Genomic DNA, 16,117 nt, shown 5'->3' on the forward strand with positions numbered 1-16,117 from the left:
TAACTCGTTACTACCCACCTCTGCAGACGGGCAAGTATACAGGTATACTATGAACAAATATACATATATAAAGATGAAGCACTGTGAGGTAAACAGATCTACAGAGTGCTATGAAAATATCTACAGTAGTGGAAGCGTAGCTCTCTGAACAGACTATAACAGTGTAGGCACTATAACAGAGACTACACCATGTCAGTGTCCTAAAACTACAGCAGTAACCAACGTGGTGAATGTTGATAATGAAAGGATCATGATCACTGGGAGGAGGAGTGTAGAAGGGTTAGGTGAGTGTGGATGGAAAGGCTCAGCGGGGACTGAGTTCAGTAGGGTGACAGCTGTGGGGAAGAAGCTGTTCCTAAACCTGCTGGTTTTAGTCTGAAGGCTCCTGTAGCGCCTCCTGGAGGGGAGGAGGAGCTGGAAGAGTTTATTGGCAGTATGAGAGGAGTCTGAGAATGATGCATACTCGGCTTAGAAATCTCTTTTTGAGCGTTGTGTGATGGAGAACTTTGCTTTGTGTAATGTTATAAATACTTGGATAATCCTCAGAGTCTCTGGACTTTTACTTAGAGATATTATATTCAGTCCTGTGGATAGTTATATATTTAAAAATATATGATCCTCTCTGGTTACTCTGGTATGAATGACTCTGAATCACTTTATGGTAAATAACACACTATTGGCAAATTTGCAAACTGTGAAAGAATTCCAGATGACAAGTCTGTAGTTCGACATACAAGTGACGACCTTTGACCTTCATCAGTTTTTATTTAATTGTGTCAGAGAAACTCAAACGTGCTCTTCATGCAGCTGAGTACATTCAGTGTTTAAAACGGAAGCTGTGCAGGTCTGAGATCAGCAGCTTTGTGAAACACCAAGCTGAGGTCCTGTTAATGCTGATATATAGTGACACAGTTACATTTCAATTTAATTCAATTTTATTCATATAGCGCCAAATCACAACAACAGTCACCTGAAGGTGCTTTATATTGTACAGTAGATCGTACAATAACAGATACAGAGAAAAACCCAACATTCATATGATACAGGGGTGATTAATCCTTTTGACTTTGTTTTTATCAATAAAACAGCTGCAGCTTTCACTACAGCACATGTGGTGCTTTAACCTTTGTACTGTTTGCATCAGTTCATTCTGCAGTTAACATGTGAACATGTTGGATGATCTGTCTGCTGTCACTGGGTGGTGCTGAGGTCTGAATCTGAGGGCAGCTCCTGTAATCACAAAGAGAACTGAACCATCACAAACTGAAATATAAAGTTTATCTCAAATCTGAAATAGAGCTGATCCTTCTGTCCTCACACACCCAGGATCTGAAGTTCTTCTCTTACATTTCTTTAGTTCTTCAGCTCTGCTCACATACGAGCTGTTTATTTCTTAAAGCCGTATATACCAACAGATTTTCCAATATAATGTTAACCTTTGAGTTGTTGGTGCTTTGTGAATGTGAATCTGCATACATGAGCAGACGGAGCAGGTTTCAGTCCTGGTTCAGTCTGCTGCTGCACCGTGGTCACCAACATACAGAGGTATCATAACAAATATTAATGCTTTTTTCCCTCTCAAAGGATGTAAGCTGTACTGCACATGTAACTTTGTGAACTTACCTCAATAAGAATGATTCAGACTGTTTTATTTAACCTGAATATTTGAAACAAACTTAGTAAAAACAATACACAGAGTCAGTGCTAAAAATGTAATCCGAGGAAAAATGAAACACACATTTTAACTTAAGCTGCCAAGCAGAAGTATTTGGTTTGAGTACATAAATATTAGGCTTTGCTATTTAATCCGTAATTAATGATTAATGAGGGGTTACTGAAGTGCAAGCCTTTTTTAAAATATGTGTTAATATCCTTACAGATGTGGCAAAAGAGTGAAAACATGCTGCTGTTTGCACATATTGAATAATCAGCTCTGCACAGGAGCTGCAGCAGAGTGCAGCCTGTTGCTCTTACAGTGTAATACTCATAATAAAAGTACAGTAACTGTGGTTAGTTACTGACTGAGCAGCCCGGTGCGTTTCTGCTCATTTCGTTCACCTGCACGGGTTAGCTAAACAAACTTTACAAAACAAGTTTTGCCGATAGCCGAGTGCCCATCTTAGCTAGCTAGCTAAGGATGTTAGCTACAGATTAGCTTACAAACACCTTTCACTTACCAAAAATATTGTGGCGGCTCTCAGGTCCTTCTGTCAGGCAGACACTGAAGAACACCTGAGTCTGTCAGTTTGAAACAGTCGGTAAACGCTGGACCTCCTCTCAGCGTCCCCGCTCTATGTGCCGTTCAGAGATACGCAAGTTTCTTCATGACTGCGGCTGCTGCAGATATTAGGTCGTCCATGATTTCTACAGTCACTGGTCAGCAATATAATGTGCGCAAACATATGTGGCTCATATATGTGGCTCTGAAGCCCCGCCCCTCAAGCGCACCCTCAGATGCCGAAGCAGTGCCAACTAATTGAAGCTGAAAAAATAACTGTACGTGGAAAAAAAACGATGTAAGTGTGAAAACCACATGAACAGTGAGTTTTTTCTTTAAATTTCTATATTTATGTTTTTTCACTATCATTTCACTTTCAATACATTTGTTTCAGTTTCAATATTTCTTCAGTTTCATTTTAAGGTGGCATCGTTTTAACCTCATATGTGGGTTCAAAGTACAAAAAAGTCCAGTTGTTTCTCTGCCAAACTCCTTAGACTGGAAGTTCTCATGTTATATTAATGTCCCACAGAAAGATTAAGGCAAAGATTAGGACAGGTTACAACTCGTGAATTTTATGTACTTATCACAGTTACAAAAAAAGAATCTGCCTGAAGTCTATACATCCATACGTCTCATCATACAAAGCACTGATCTCCTACCTGCTGATGGAGCTGCTTTGGCTGGCTGTTCTTTAGGTTCTTCCATCATCTTTCTATAAAAACACGAGAAGATGATTTTACCAAAAGAAACAGTGAACACAGTCTGGGTGTCACATCATATGAATTTGTGTCATGGTTTAGTGTACGGGCCACACACACTGAAACTGATCTGTGTGAAAGAACACATCGACGACATGTGAATGTAGTGATAACCTCATCATAATAGAGGTTTTTACTTTTTCACATATTTGTTCAGTATAATGATTAAATAATCTGACAATACAAACCTAAAATACTTTGTTCCCTGTCTGCGACTTTGTGCGTCTCTGCTGTTAGTGCTTAAAGGAAGTTTTAAACTTAAAATCCTTCCCCACATATGTGACTGTGGTCTCTGGGGCCATTATCCTGAAACACTGGGGCTCAGCCCTGAAAGCTTTGCTATCTTCACCTGATAACAGCAGCTGTTTAAAGTTATTGAGTTTGACAGGGAAGTGAATGTAAATGTGAGACACTGTGTGCTCACAGCTAAAGGCTGCAGTCAGCTGTGTCAGAGCGTCCAATGATCCTTTAATAAACACTCAGAGCTCCATGTTGATGAAGCTGTCATGTGTGAGCTTGTGAGGCTCCTTTAAACTGGCTCTGCTCTGTCAGATGCTCACCTCTTCTTCACTGTCTCTGCTGCACTCTCCATCTCCTCTCTCTCTCTGCTGTCCTGTTTAAAAAAACAAACAAATCAGCGTTAGCCAATCAAACTCTGTGCAGATGCTGCAGCTACAGCTGATATGTCATTCAGCTGTTCATCAATCAGCTTCTGCTGCTGTTTATTCTGCTCTTACTCTGAACACGTGCAGATCTAGGAAGATTTTCTTGGGGTGTCAAAATCAAAGCGTTTGTTTTTTCAAACACACGTGCAGGTGTTTATATCACATATGGTTTAAATGATTCAAATGCAGTAAGTATACATGTTTCATATATCGTCTATAACTGAATTATGTTCTGTAGCCTACATAATGAAACACTTTAGTTGCATAAAACGTGAATTTTGATTTTATGTACTGTATATGTCACAGCATCGCAGTGTGGATGTGGAGAAGAGAGGACCCAAACGCAGGCCTCACAGGTGGTGAAGGCTGGTGTTTATGACAGAATGACAGAGTCTGAGATGGATGACTGACTGGAAGACCAGCTGAACAGAAACGACACATGTGGGACTGACAAAGACACTGAACTGGAGCAGGGACGTGCAGAGAGGTTTAAAGGGGCGGGTGCTCAAAGTTAAAAAGGGGCACATTGAACCAGGCTGAATAACAACAACACACATTCATCAAGAATCTAATATGGGAGGGCAGGGCTGTGTTGATCTGAGACTGTAGACAGTAAAAAGTCCACAGGAGAGATGGTAGCTGATTAAACAAGTGTCATGAGATAATAACAAAATGCAAAGATTGGTGACAGCGCTTGGAACCATAAGGCAACAAAAACTGTGAGAAATAATTTAGGCTCTGCCTGTGAATCACTCTTTGCTTCTCTTCTTCCTTCCATCCCATCATTTCATATATCACTCTGCACTTGCTGTCTATCTGAGAACAAGGCACAACTTGCTATTGCAATAAACTATAATCTAATTATCCACACCTAACAACTCCTGCACTTAATCTATAATAAAATGATGACAGAAAAATGTTATAGCCCTGCCTTTAGTAGCCTCATACAGCTCCTACTGTTTCCTCCTCATGTCCTTACCAGCCATGTCTGCACAATGTTATATCATGAGTAATATTTTTTTAAATCCAGCTAAATAAAACACACACATGCACACACACACAGTGACATTTTAGACCTGCTTCAGAATACTGTATATACTATGGGCATCACGGTGCTGATCCAGAATCCTTACATTATTATTTATTACTAGAGCTACAATAATAAAGCAAAGAGGAGGGGGAAGTAATAAATATGAAATAATGTATTTATGATGATTCCATTTGTTTCACTATCCACTCTGTGCAGGGCAAAGCTTATTACATGTTTAAACTGTAGAGATACAATCATTTTACTGCTGTAAAATCCAACTTTTGTCTTATTTAAAATATAAATCTAATATAATCTGCTTCTTAATGTATGTTCTTTAAAATACAGCGTGTGTTTTTAATATATTATAATTATAATAATGCATAATTATGGGGACATGCATATTAGATCGTTTTTAGTGAAATATAATCCCTCCAGAAAGGCAGGAAAAGCCCGGAAACTTGCTTTAAAACTAAATATGTTCCCTAAAACGGTGACAGAGCTACAGACCCATGACAGCCTTACACAGGTAGCCAGCAGCTGTGACCAGCACTACCTGTGCAGTTAATAAAAGGACAGGTAATGTTTGTCGCGCTGTTGCACACACAGCACGCTCGTTTGTTTCAGTTCGTCAGTTGCAACAAGACAGCTTACCAACGTGTACGTAATAAGCTGATACTCCTGTGTGCTACACACTACAGTGTGCGCTGTACACCTACTTACTGGTTGTGTCGCATCAGTCTGTGTCTCTGAGTTAACTTGTGTTTCTCCTACAGCTCCGGACCGCTAAAAATGCGCGTGCTCTTTGTGAGCTCGTTCCCGGCTCGTAACCAGCGCGTTCTGCCGTCAAGGGCGATCATTGGTTAAATGTGATCATGTGACTGATGCAAGCCAGATCCTTTTATTTAGCAAAACTGTGATTAATAGTTAAATATTATTGTTGAGGGGCACAGACAGGACTCCGCACACACACACATAAAAAAATAAATAAAAAAAATTTAAAAGTTGCCTCAACAAAAGGGCACTTTGGGCACTCATCAGGAAAGGGGCGGGTGCTCAAGCCCCTCTAGCCCCCCCCTCTGCACGTCCCTGAACTGGAGGACACTCAGGACTTACACAGGCTAATGATAATGATCAGGGTTCATATGCCTTTTTCAGGGTCAAATTCAAGCACTTCTTAAGCACTTTCAAGGTCCCTTTTCAAACTTTTCCAGCACATCCCTCCCTCATCGCCAAAAAAAAATGCATGTTTCAATTCACATCACCTCAGTAAGACCATGTGAAAGTTAAGACAAATCATCCTAGGTGAACTTAAACACCTTTGTTCCCTTTTTGTTAAGAAATAGAAAAACACTCCACACAAAAATACTGCAAAAGGAAACTGTCGCCTTATATACAGAGTGTATAAACTCAAAATGCACATGTCACTTAAAAATTAAGATGTGAACAAATCAACTTGTTAGATATTCTTCTCCTGTTGAAAAAACCCCCCAAAAGAAATAAATAAGTCTTCTCATCAGATATTGATGCTTCTTTCCTGTGTGACAGAAAATAGGAGACAGATGTTTGTTTGTTTTTTAAGTTAATTCCCAATAAAGCTGTTTTACTGCTAACTACATTGCTGTCTGTATTATTGCTGAAGTCCTAATCGATCACCTTTAAAGTAGAGCTGGGCGATATGAGATTTTTTCATATCACGATATGTTTTTTTCATTTCAGGCGATAACGATATCTATCACGATATAAGCCAAATAACTATATTTGTAAGATTTAAATGTGCCGTTGCTCACAAGTAAAATGTGAAATAATCAGCAGCTTGTTTTTATTTAAATATTTATTTCCCATAATAAGTTCAACAGGGTAGATGTACTTAAGGAACATGAGACTTTTTCAGATAAATAAAGGCAAATATTGCAAACTACACAAAAGGCAGCCGCTAAAGCGTTTAAGTTTCAAAATAGAACAAACGAAACAGACTAGATTGTCAATTCCACTTAGAAACAAAATATTAATTCTAAAAATAAATCTTAGTTTGTTTTACAGAAGAACAGACAAAACTGACTAACTTTTGTCAATATCAAATAAACTGAGAACTAAAAGGAAATTCTCAATCTCTCCTTGTTGTATAGCTGAGCTTTTCAAACAGTTTTAACAGTTACTTTAGTCTGACAAAAGCCGAATGACGAATTAGCGCTTCCAGTCAGAGACTGAGGCTACGTCCACACGTACACGGGTATTTTTGAAAACGGAGATTTTCCGTTTTCGTTTTAAAAAATAATCCCGTCCACACATAAATGCAGAAATGAAGGAAAACGCTGCTATGAACATGCCAAAGCAGCAGGTGGCGCTAGATTCCTAACCGTGCCGAAATGTTGGCCAATCAGAAGTCTAGAAGCCTCGGTGGGAAAAAGTAAACAAAGCTGGGGCATAGAAGCAGAACAGAGTCGTATGTGTGGACGGACAGTAACTGTGTGTATATGTAAGCATTTAAACACTGCAGAGAGTAGAATTAACAGTATTGTAGAAATTCATTTCACCGAAACAATAACGTGGCGCAGTGTGACGCATGCACCAGTTTATTGTATTTCCAGACTTGCTTTTGGCACAATTTACAGTGCACGCTATTCTGTTTTTGTCAGACTTGAAATAGCCGAAATACCTTCACACTACGGAACTTCTATGGCTCTTCCGTTCGACAATCTCTCCGGCATTGGAACCACCATCTGTTTTCTCTTCGGTCACGCTCGGTTGATTTTTCTAGTCGGCACACTCATTTCCTCCATTACCCGCTGGCTGCTTCCCAAACAAACACACGTGCAGCTACTTAGTTTGGATTGGCTGACCTTTTTTTTTTTTTTTTTTTTTTTGTAAAGAGGACAAGAGCGGCGAGGTCTATCGCAATAGTTTAATTTTTCTATCGAGAAAAAGTTATATCGCGATACATATCGTTATCGTTCTATCGCCCAGCTCTACCTAGAAACCAGGTCAATGTGTCTGTAGGTTCAGTCATCCAGGTCATGTGATCTAAGGAGCTTGGAGAGAAAAGAGACGTCTTTAAGTTTCTGGAAGACGTTTCATCTGAGAAGCTTCTTCAGCTCTACAACCAAACGGTGGAGAGTCCCAGATATTTAAACCTGAGAGGGAAAGAAAGCATGTCGCTGACCCACCACTGATGTTATTTCAAGGAGGAAACTGAGAGCCTTTGCACCAGGAGCACAAACATCAGCTCCAGCAATGATCCACTGATGTGTTTTTATTCCATGTATGAATGTTGTTATTGACAGAGATGACGTTTGTGTGTCAGTGATGCAGTGACTGTTGTTGTTACCTGTACAGGCTGGTTAGACTCTATGAAACAGATCATACAGATCTCTGCATGTTAGAAGAGACTATTAAAGGTCATGAATGAGACAAAGGCAGGGAGGCGTCCTTTACAGCTAAACAGCAGAGTGAGAGAACAGCCAGCACCTCTACATTTATCACATTATACAGCACATGTATGATACTGACAGGGATGAGAAGAATTTAGTGATTCTGATCCCATCATTGATATTACTTATTGATTCTCAGTAGCTCTGCTCTGACAGTCACCACCATCACTGAGCAGCATATCAAAGACATTTGTGCACATTAACTGCATGTTGTGGCTCAAATGTTTGTGCATGTTGGAGGCATTTCCTCTTTGTTGTGATCAGTGTTGGTCATTACTCAAAACAGTCATTATTACACATATTACACAGAACACTTTGATTAAAAGTAATGGAGTACGTTACTTCATTACTCCTCATAACATTACTTTGATGTTAAAATGAACAAATGAGCATGTAACAACATAAAGCTGAGGTACAGCCCCACACACCAACACAGATCCTGATGAGGTCACGTGATGTTTCTCTGAGTGTTTATGAACACAAATCAAAGATGAAACAGCACAAAGACACTTCAAAGTGATTCTACTGTAGAAACATGAACAAGTAGAAACCTGCAGCCTGACTGCTCATCACTTTGTTACCTGTTCAAGTTCAGCAGCAGCAGCTCACTTTATCATTGTGAAAACAAAAATGTCAAAAACCATTGCTATTCTCTATAAAACAAAGCATGTCCTGAACAAAAAATCATTATACACACTTTATTGTACTCTGCTGCTTCCATATATGACTTACTGTCTGGAGATATGGGGTAATGCATATAAAACGAACACTCTTCCTATTTTCAAGTTACAAAAAAGAGCTATAAGAATTATAAACCAATCAAACTATATAGAACCAACTAACATTTTGTTTATTAATCTGAATACCCTGAAATTTTATGATTTAGTTGAATATAAAATGGCACAGATAATGTATAAAGCACAAAATAACTTGCTTGGCCCCAGTACTCAGAAGCTGTTCAAAGTCAGAGAGAGTCAATATGACTTAAGGGGAAGAGATTTCTTTAAAAAAAACAAGATAAGGACAAATATAAAGCAGAGATGTGTTTCTGTTAGAGGAGGTAACCTGTGGAATAGTTATGACAGTGATTTAAAAAGGTGTAGTTCATTTTCCTTGTTTAAAAACATGTTTAAAAATAGAGTATTAGAAAAATATATAAATCAAGAATGAAAAGAGCAAAAAAAAAAAAAAAACAACCTCTTGATTCTTTTGCTTTGATGTAGTTACTTATCTAAGGTGGAAAGTTTTTTTTTCTTGTTTGTTTGTTTGGTTTTTGCTTTGTTTTCTTATTTACTTCAGGCCCTGTGTACAGGAGCTGCATGCAAAAAGATATTTTGTGAAAAGGGTTGGCGTAATAAGCAAATGCTTCAGCCAATACCTTTTGATTAGCCTTGTTTCATGCTTACTTGCTTTATGGTCGATTTTTGTTCTGTTTTCACTGAGATATTTGAATGCTAATCAATAAAATCAAAATCAAATCACGGTGCTGGTCTGGGGTCAGTGTTTACTCAGCTTTAACTCACTCTGGGTTCTAGGTTAGCTTAGCGTTAGCTTAGCGTTAGCATGCTGTGTGCTAGCTTAGCGTCAGAGCTCTGCAGGTGTCTCGTGTGTAAATATTAATCACAGTGACAGTAAAGGAGGTAAAGGGCTGTGACGTCATCACGTACGCTGCGTCCTCTGTGGGCTCTGACTGAACTCAAAGTACAATCTACAAGTACACAAACACGAACGTAGCTCAGAGTGGCGGACACACTCGGCCTCGTTGGTCCAGCTGTGAGTCCGTTACCGTGAACTATGGAGCGGCAGATTTGTGCTGAACTAAGCTGCACACAGCTGATGTTAGCCAGGAAACATTACACACTGACTTTAATGGAGAGACCGGAAATACAAACACACACAGTTTGTTGTGTGAAGAAATCAAACACGAGCTGAACAAACAGTAAAGTTCCTAAAGACAAACTGTTAAAGGAGGAAACAAAGCAAACTTACAGTTTCTTCACACACCAACAACAAGCTCCACTCCACACCTGGACACTAAACACGGACACACAGGTGAGCTGCTTCCTGGAAGGAGGCGGGACTCCACCTGAAACTCAGCACAGGTGGGAGGGGCTCAGCTCTGTGTGTGCTGATGTGTTAACTTTAAAAATATGCCGTCTGACTGCTCAGACTGAGTCAGAGTAAAGTTCACATGCTGACGTGTGGAGACATGAAACCTTGTTGTAGCTGCAGGTGTGAACACACTGATCCCAGATCAGCTCTGCTGTATTTGTAACATGAACATTTCTGCTGCAAAGCTTCAAATGTTCAGCATGTTTCTCTGTTTCCAGTCTATAGATCCAGTCACACTTTCTACCTTCACCTGTGCAGTAAAGACTGAGAGCAGAGCTGAAACCAAGCGTCCAATCAGTGAGCAGCATCAACACCTGAGCTTCATTCAGACTCTGTTATTGAAGATGTTGTTGGTACAAAGTTCATCTGCTGCTCACATGAATCCATGAAAGATTTATTTCACTGAATGTTTCTTCAAAGCTCGTTTCAACCTGTTGAAGTCATGAATGAAAGTGCAGACTGAGAGTGGATCACATGATGTTTGAGGTGTGTCATGTGACATGTTCAGTATTGTCACACATGTCTAGATTGTCCCTGATATCATAACTGCTCAAACACTGATGATTATATTTGAAGAATTATTCCTGATGGCAGCAAAGTTTGAATGGAGCTCTCTGTCTGTGCTGATTTGTCGCCCTCTGGAGGTCAAAGCACAAACTGCATGATGTCACTGTAACCACCACAGAGACAGGAAGTGTTTTTATGACTGAAACACTGAAATGATGCTAACGGCTGTCGTTAGGCTCACTGACAGCAGTGCTGATGTGTTCATGTCAAACACTGGCTCAGGTCAGACTCCTTCATCCTTCTCCAGCGTGAGGCCGCCCTCAGACCCACAGGAGCTCTGACCTTTGACCTCCTGACCCTAACCATTTTAGTCTTGTTGCATCTTTAAATGCAAATCCATCCAAACTGTAGCCGAGCAAAAGAAGCTGGAAGTTGTTCTATGAATGATGTTGTTGAAGGAGCTTGGAAAGAAAAGCGTCTGGACTTCTTTAAGTTGCTTGAAGAGGGACATGGACGTCTTAATGCCCACTTACATCCTGGGACATTTGATCACAGGAAATCACATGATAGCGTGGGGCTAGATCTCACAATGGGTTCACCCAAGACACGAGTAGTTCTTTATGTTTCTCGTGCACGGGAGAGAACTGGACCAATGCCGTTCCTTCGCTTGACCACAGTCGCTCTCGTCCGTTCCCTCGTAACACTGCTCTTTTATTGAGGTTACATGAACATACACGTGAACAAAGGTACCAGTCTGTATGTTATGTAGGTGTGTGTGTGTGTGTGTGTGTGTGTGTGTGTGTGTGTGTGTGTGTGTGTGTGTGTGTGTGTGTGTGTGTGTGTGTGTGGAGTCAGAGTGTGACCCCATAAACGACTTCCCTAAACCTGCTGGTCTGGAAGTCCAGCAGTTCATCTAAACAAAAGGCACTTAGACTAAAACAGACATCCTACCACAAAACAATAAGAAGGTAGCACCTCTCCCATGATCCCAGGACGTGGGTGTGAATGCCAGAACACTCTGGAGTCACACAAAGTCTTTAAAGACTACTATCATTACACAATTGGTTCTACACCTCTGAGCATATATGGTTAGATATTCCCCAATAACAATGACAATGATAAAATATAAATCCAACAATGGTTTTCAGGGTTTTTATTATCGTTAACTTCGTTTCCCTGGGTCTTTTCCCGTGTTGTAGTCGTGTGTCTTATTTTGAAAGAAATGTTTACGCGTTACCATAGTGACCAGAGAGCATTAAGGGTGCAGACAGGTGCATCCAACAACATTTTATTTTCCCTTATTTGATTTATGGACCTAACTGTATGAACTGGACTTTGGCTTTAATGCTGCTCCTCTTCATCATTGCTGTGTTGCATTTCCATCATTCTGCTGCTGGATTCACTGCAGGCTTTAACAAACACTCCTTTGGGTCCAGGCCCAGCCACGTGTTTGTAAGCTGCTGTGCTCCTCACAAATAAAGCCTGAAGCAGCTCAGACTGTTAGAAGCAGCACTGAGCCCTGTTACAGTTATAGTGTTAGAGCAGCGGCTGCAGCCTACAGCATTTAAACTAGCTGACAGTAAACACATCAGTCCAGATGTTACCACATTACTTTGTGATGCTGAGAGTTAAAGGAGACTGGCTGATTAAAATCCCATTCCTTACATCACCGTCCTCTGCTCTGACTGCTTTCATTTAATCACAATCAGAATACTTTTTTGATCCCAGGGGAAATTATTTAGGTTACAGTGCTGCAGCACAAACAGGAACAAAGACACAACACACTAAGTAAGAAATAGCACAATATACACAATATATACATGCATACATATGAGTCACTTATAAGTAACATGTGAGTGCTGGGGTCTATGACAGCAGGCAGGTCTGTATTTATGTCCAGGCTGACATGAACAGCTAGTAGTTCAGGGTTCAACACTCAGGAAAGTGTGTGACCTTCCACACTGACAGAAGATGCTAAACATGACTTTAAACTGTTGTTTGTTAAAGCCTCACAGATCTGAGAGCAGGGCTCAGTGGGTACATGAGCCTTTATACATGAAGGCTTTCTGTTTCCAGGAGAGGAAACATGTGATCCAGCTGTGTTTGGTCACATGGATCTGCTCTGCATGGATCACCTGACTAAAACATGTTGTTATTATTGTTCTTACAGTCTTAAATCGGTACATCAGGCGGGTCACATGACACCCGGGGGTGACAGCAACATCTTTCCTCTTTAGAAAGCTGCTCTCTGTCCCAGGAGCTGTTGTCACAGTAACAGCAGGAACAGGAAGTCACATGCTCTCTGCTCTGTGATTGGCTGCTTCTTATCTCAGCTTCCTGCAGAGGGTGGGGTCTGCTGATAACGCACACCAACAGAAGTGTGACTTTCACTTCCTGTTTATTGCTGTTGTTCTTAAAGCTCTCAGGCGATGCTGCAGCGCCCCCTGCTGACACAAACTCCTCCCTCTGTCTCAGAGGTCACAGGTCAGCCTGCTGCAGAGGGTCTGCCTGTTCATGGACTTCCTGTTACAGAGACGGGTCTCAGTGTCAACACTGGTTTCTGATTGGATGGTGTGGAAAATGTTACGAGTTCAAAATATTGGGGATGGAGACGAGAGAAAAACCACAATAACAACACTGGTCCGGTCGGGTTGAGTCAAACGATGATTTTAATGATCACACACGTGGGAGATGGACACTGATGCAGACAGCCTCTGATCTCAAAATGGTGGAGCATTGCTCAAACTCTTATAGCCTCTGGTGCCTCCACCTTATCATAAAAGCCTAAACATTCACATGCTTTCTCTCACACAGCGCCTAAGCTACGACCTTGGCTCCCCGTTTATCTGCTCCTGCTGAGATGGGGCAGAAAACTCCAGCATGTTCTCTTCTAATCAGACAAATAAGGCGATGACTTTCTGCAAACAGTATTTCTTATAACTCAGCAGTATAATGCATCATAAAACAATATCATTCATTCACAATAAGTCAGCAGTTTAATATAATGCACATCAGTTTAACTAATGCAATAGTTATCAGCTTCTTCTAATTCAGGAGAATAATGCAAACTAAAACTACATAATAATTCACAATCTTTAATTAGGGGTATAACATGGCATAAAATAATATTATAATCTAACAAAACCCAGCTTCCTCCAGCCGAGTGATGTGTGGATTCATCACTCTCTGTGGATCAGTGTAAGTCTGTGTGTGGGTCAGCTGCAGGACTTGTTTGACCTTTGACCCTGGCAGACAGAGCTGGTTACTGCTGTGTGACTCCTGCCATCGCTCCACTTTAAATTTTACTTAAAATAAGTCCTGACATGGCCCCGCCCCCTCTGACCTGCTGCTCCTGGATGTGCTGAGGACACAGCGGAGGCTCAGAGGGGGCAGGGCTTTTCCCGTGGCGGTAACCAAACTGCATTAGGTCACTGCACTGCCAGTGTTTAACCACACCTCTTCTGACTGACCTTTGACCTCTGACATGTTGATTTGATCCTTATTTAATGACGTCTTTTATCTAGTGATTTAATTCTGTGTATTTATATGTGATGGTGTTCCTGCGTTCAGCCTCAGCTGATATCCACAGACGCTCCTATTGGCTGGTTTTAAAAACACATTTTTCCATTAAAGAGACTCTTTTAAAAACACGTCTGCCTGAAATTCACATTTCATTTATTTTGGGGGATTTTAACAGAGAGATAGAACTTTATGAATCCCTCATGTTTATCCTCCAGGAAATCCAGTTTGTAGCAGCAGAACACCGACAAATCTTTACACAGCACAGAATTAGGATATCAAATAAAGGGGAATAAGAGAACATGAATATAAGCATAAATATGTACATATATACACAGACCTCACACAGAGACAGCAGCTACACTGTGTGTGGATGTGATCCACAGTCACAGCTGTGGGTTTCAGTCAGTGTGTCTCTGACTTCATGGTCACATTTCAAAGCTTATTGGAGCCAGAAGATGTTCAAGTAAAAGATTTATTGCTGTACTCGTCTACCAGGATAACAGGAGGTTCATAAAGCTGTGTAATACTTCAGCTTTACATCATGCAGTAGTAGTTTATTAAACCCCCCAAAATATGACTATCCAGAGTTGGGACCAGGAAGCAGAGTTGCAGTCTTACACGCCTCTCTGCAGCTTCTCTCCTCCTGCTACCCCCCAAAAACCCATCTCCATAGAGACTGTGTCAGCTCCCAAACAGACAAAAAACAAACTAAAAACCAGCAACAAACAACTTAAACATAAACAATCACAAAGAAAGAACAATACAGTATCCACATCTGAACCAAAGAGTAAAGCAGTGAAATGTGGATTATTAAACATTAGGTCTCTCTCCTCCAAGTCTCTGTTAGTACATGTTAGTAAAAACATTTCTGCATTTTATCCATATTTTATTTTTAACTCAAAATCAAAGATTCCAGATTCTCCTACATGTTGGTTTTGAATCAGATAGGACGACAGATTTCAGGTGGCCCTGTGTCTTTCTCTATTACATTTGCCACTGTGTAACTCAAAGTTATTTAAGGACTAGTTTATTTCAATGGATGAGTTTACTGACTGACGCGCAGAAGAAATAGTTCTTTATGGAGCCTAGATGGTGTGAATGATGAGACCAAAGACTGCAATATCTTGTACCAAAAATATATTGAATAAATGGGGGACAGGGGAAATGGAACAAAATAATTAACACAACACACAACATAAATGCCCACAATTAAATAATAAATCAATGCTGTGATCTTTCTGTGCAAAAGTCCTTTTTGGTCCTCTTCTTTTTAAAGTTCACTTTTAAGGTATTCCTCCTTAGAGTCCAGCTTCATACAAATGGGGAAATATGTCCGTAATCCAAAGACGGCTAAGTGGGGGAAAGAGGGGAAACAAAGAATGGTCCTACCGGCTCGCCACTTCAATATGAAGAAGATTAATTCAAAGGGAGGGAACAAAACCTGACCTGTAGGTCAGAAAAACGTCCATTAGCACATCAAGTTCGATTCAGATTACCGGTAAACAAATATATTTTTCTGCAAGCCTATGTAACAATGCAAATCATCATCAACCAATGTACAACAGTTAAATTATTAATTATCTTGGCTACGTAGCTTAATCTATACATTCCAGTAGCGTTCGCTACAAACAATACAAAAACAACAATAAAGGAAAACAGCTGTCTAACAGACAGCATAGCCGAATTCAAGGCAACACATAACAATAATCATTCAATCGCACTTTGTTTCAAAGTAAGCCCATAAAAATGCTTAAGTAAATAAAAGTGTTCAAAAACAGCGGTTTTTGAGCCGGAGTTCTGCTCGCGGTGGGAACGCCGCCGCACAAAGTCATTTTTTAATCGCGAAAACGATCGACTGGTTACTGACAACCAAA

The 16,117-nt window shown here is 40.4% G+C and overlaps 2 protein-coding genes across 3 annotated transcripts in view; one reads left to right on the plus strand and one right to left on the minus strand.

Moving 5' to 3' along the window:
• Window positions 1-16,117, plus strand: part of LOC143415939 (uncharacterized) — a 282,785-nt gene that overhangs the window by 189,804 nt on the left and 76,864 nt on the right. The window lies entirely within an intron of this gene.
• Window positions 1-16,117, minus strand: part of LOC143412335 (protein NLRC3-like) — a 108,031-nt gene that overhangs the window by 42,744 nt on the left and 49,170 nt on the right. The window contains exons 1-3 of one of the 2 annotated variants that reach the window (XM_076881324.1): window positions 10,092-10,272; window positions 3,540-3,592; window positions 2,881-2,933 (exon numbers count right to left, since the gene is read on the minus strand). In XM_076881324.1, the coding sequence (XP_076737439.1) occupies window positions 2,881-2,933; window positions 3,540-3,571 (85 nt within the window). In that variant the 5' untranslated portion in view covers window positions 3,572-3,592; window positions 10,092-10,272. Of the gene's footprint in view, window positions 1-2,880; window positions 2,934-3,539; window positions 3,593-10,091; window positions 10,273-16,117 lie in introns of those variants that run through there. The other variant, XM_076881323.1, reaches the window with a different exon arrangement.

Source organism: Maylandia zebra, unplaced genomic scaffold, assembly GCF_041146795.1.
Source record: "Maylandia zebra isolate NMK-2024a unplaced genomic scaffold, Mzebra_GT3a scaffold11, whole genome shotgun sequence".
Lineage (NCBI taxonomy): Eukaryota > Metazoa > Chordata > Actinopteri > Cichliformes > Cichlidae > Maylandia > Maylandia zebra.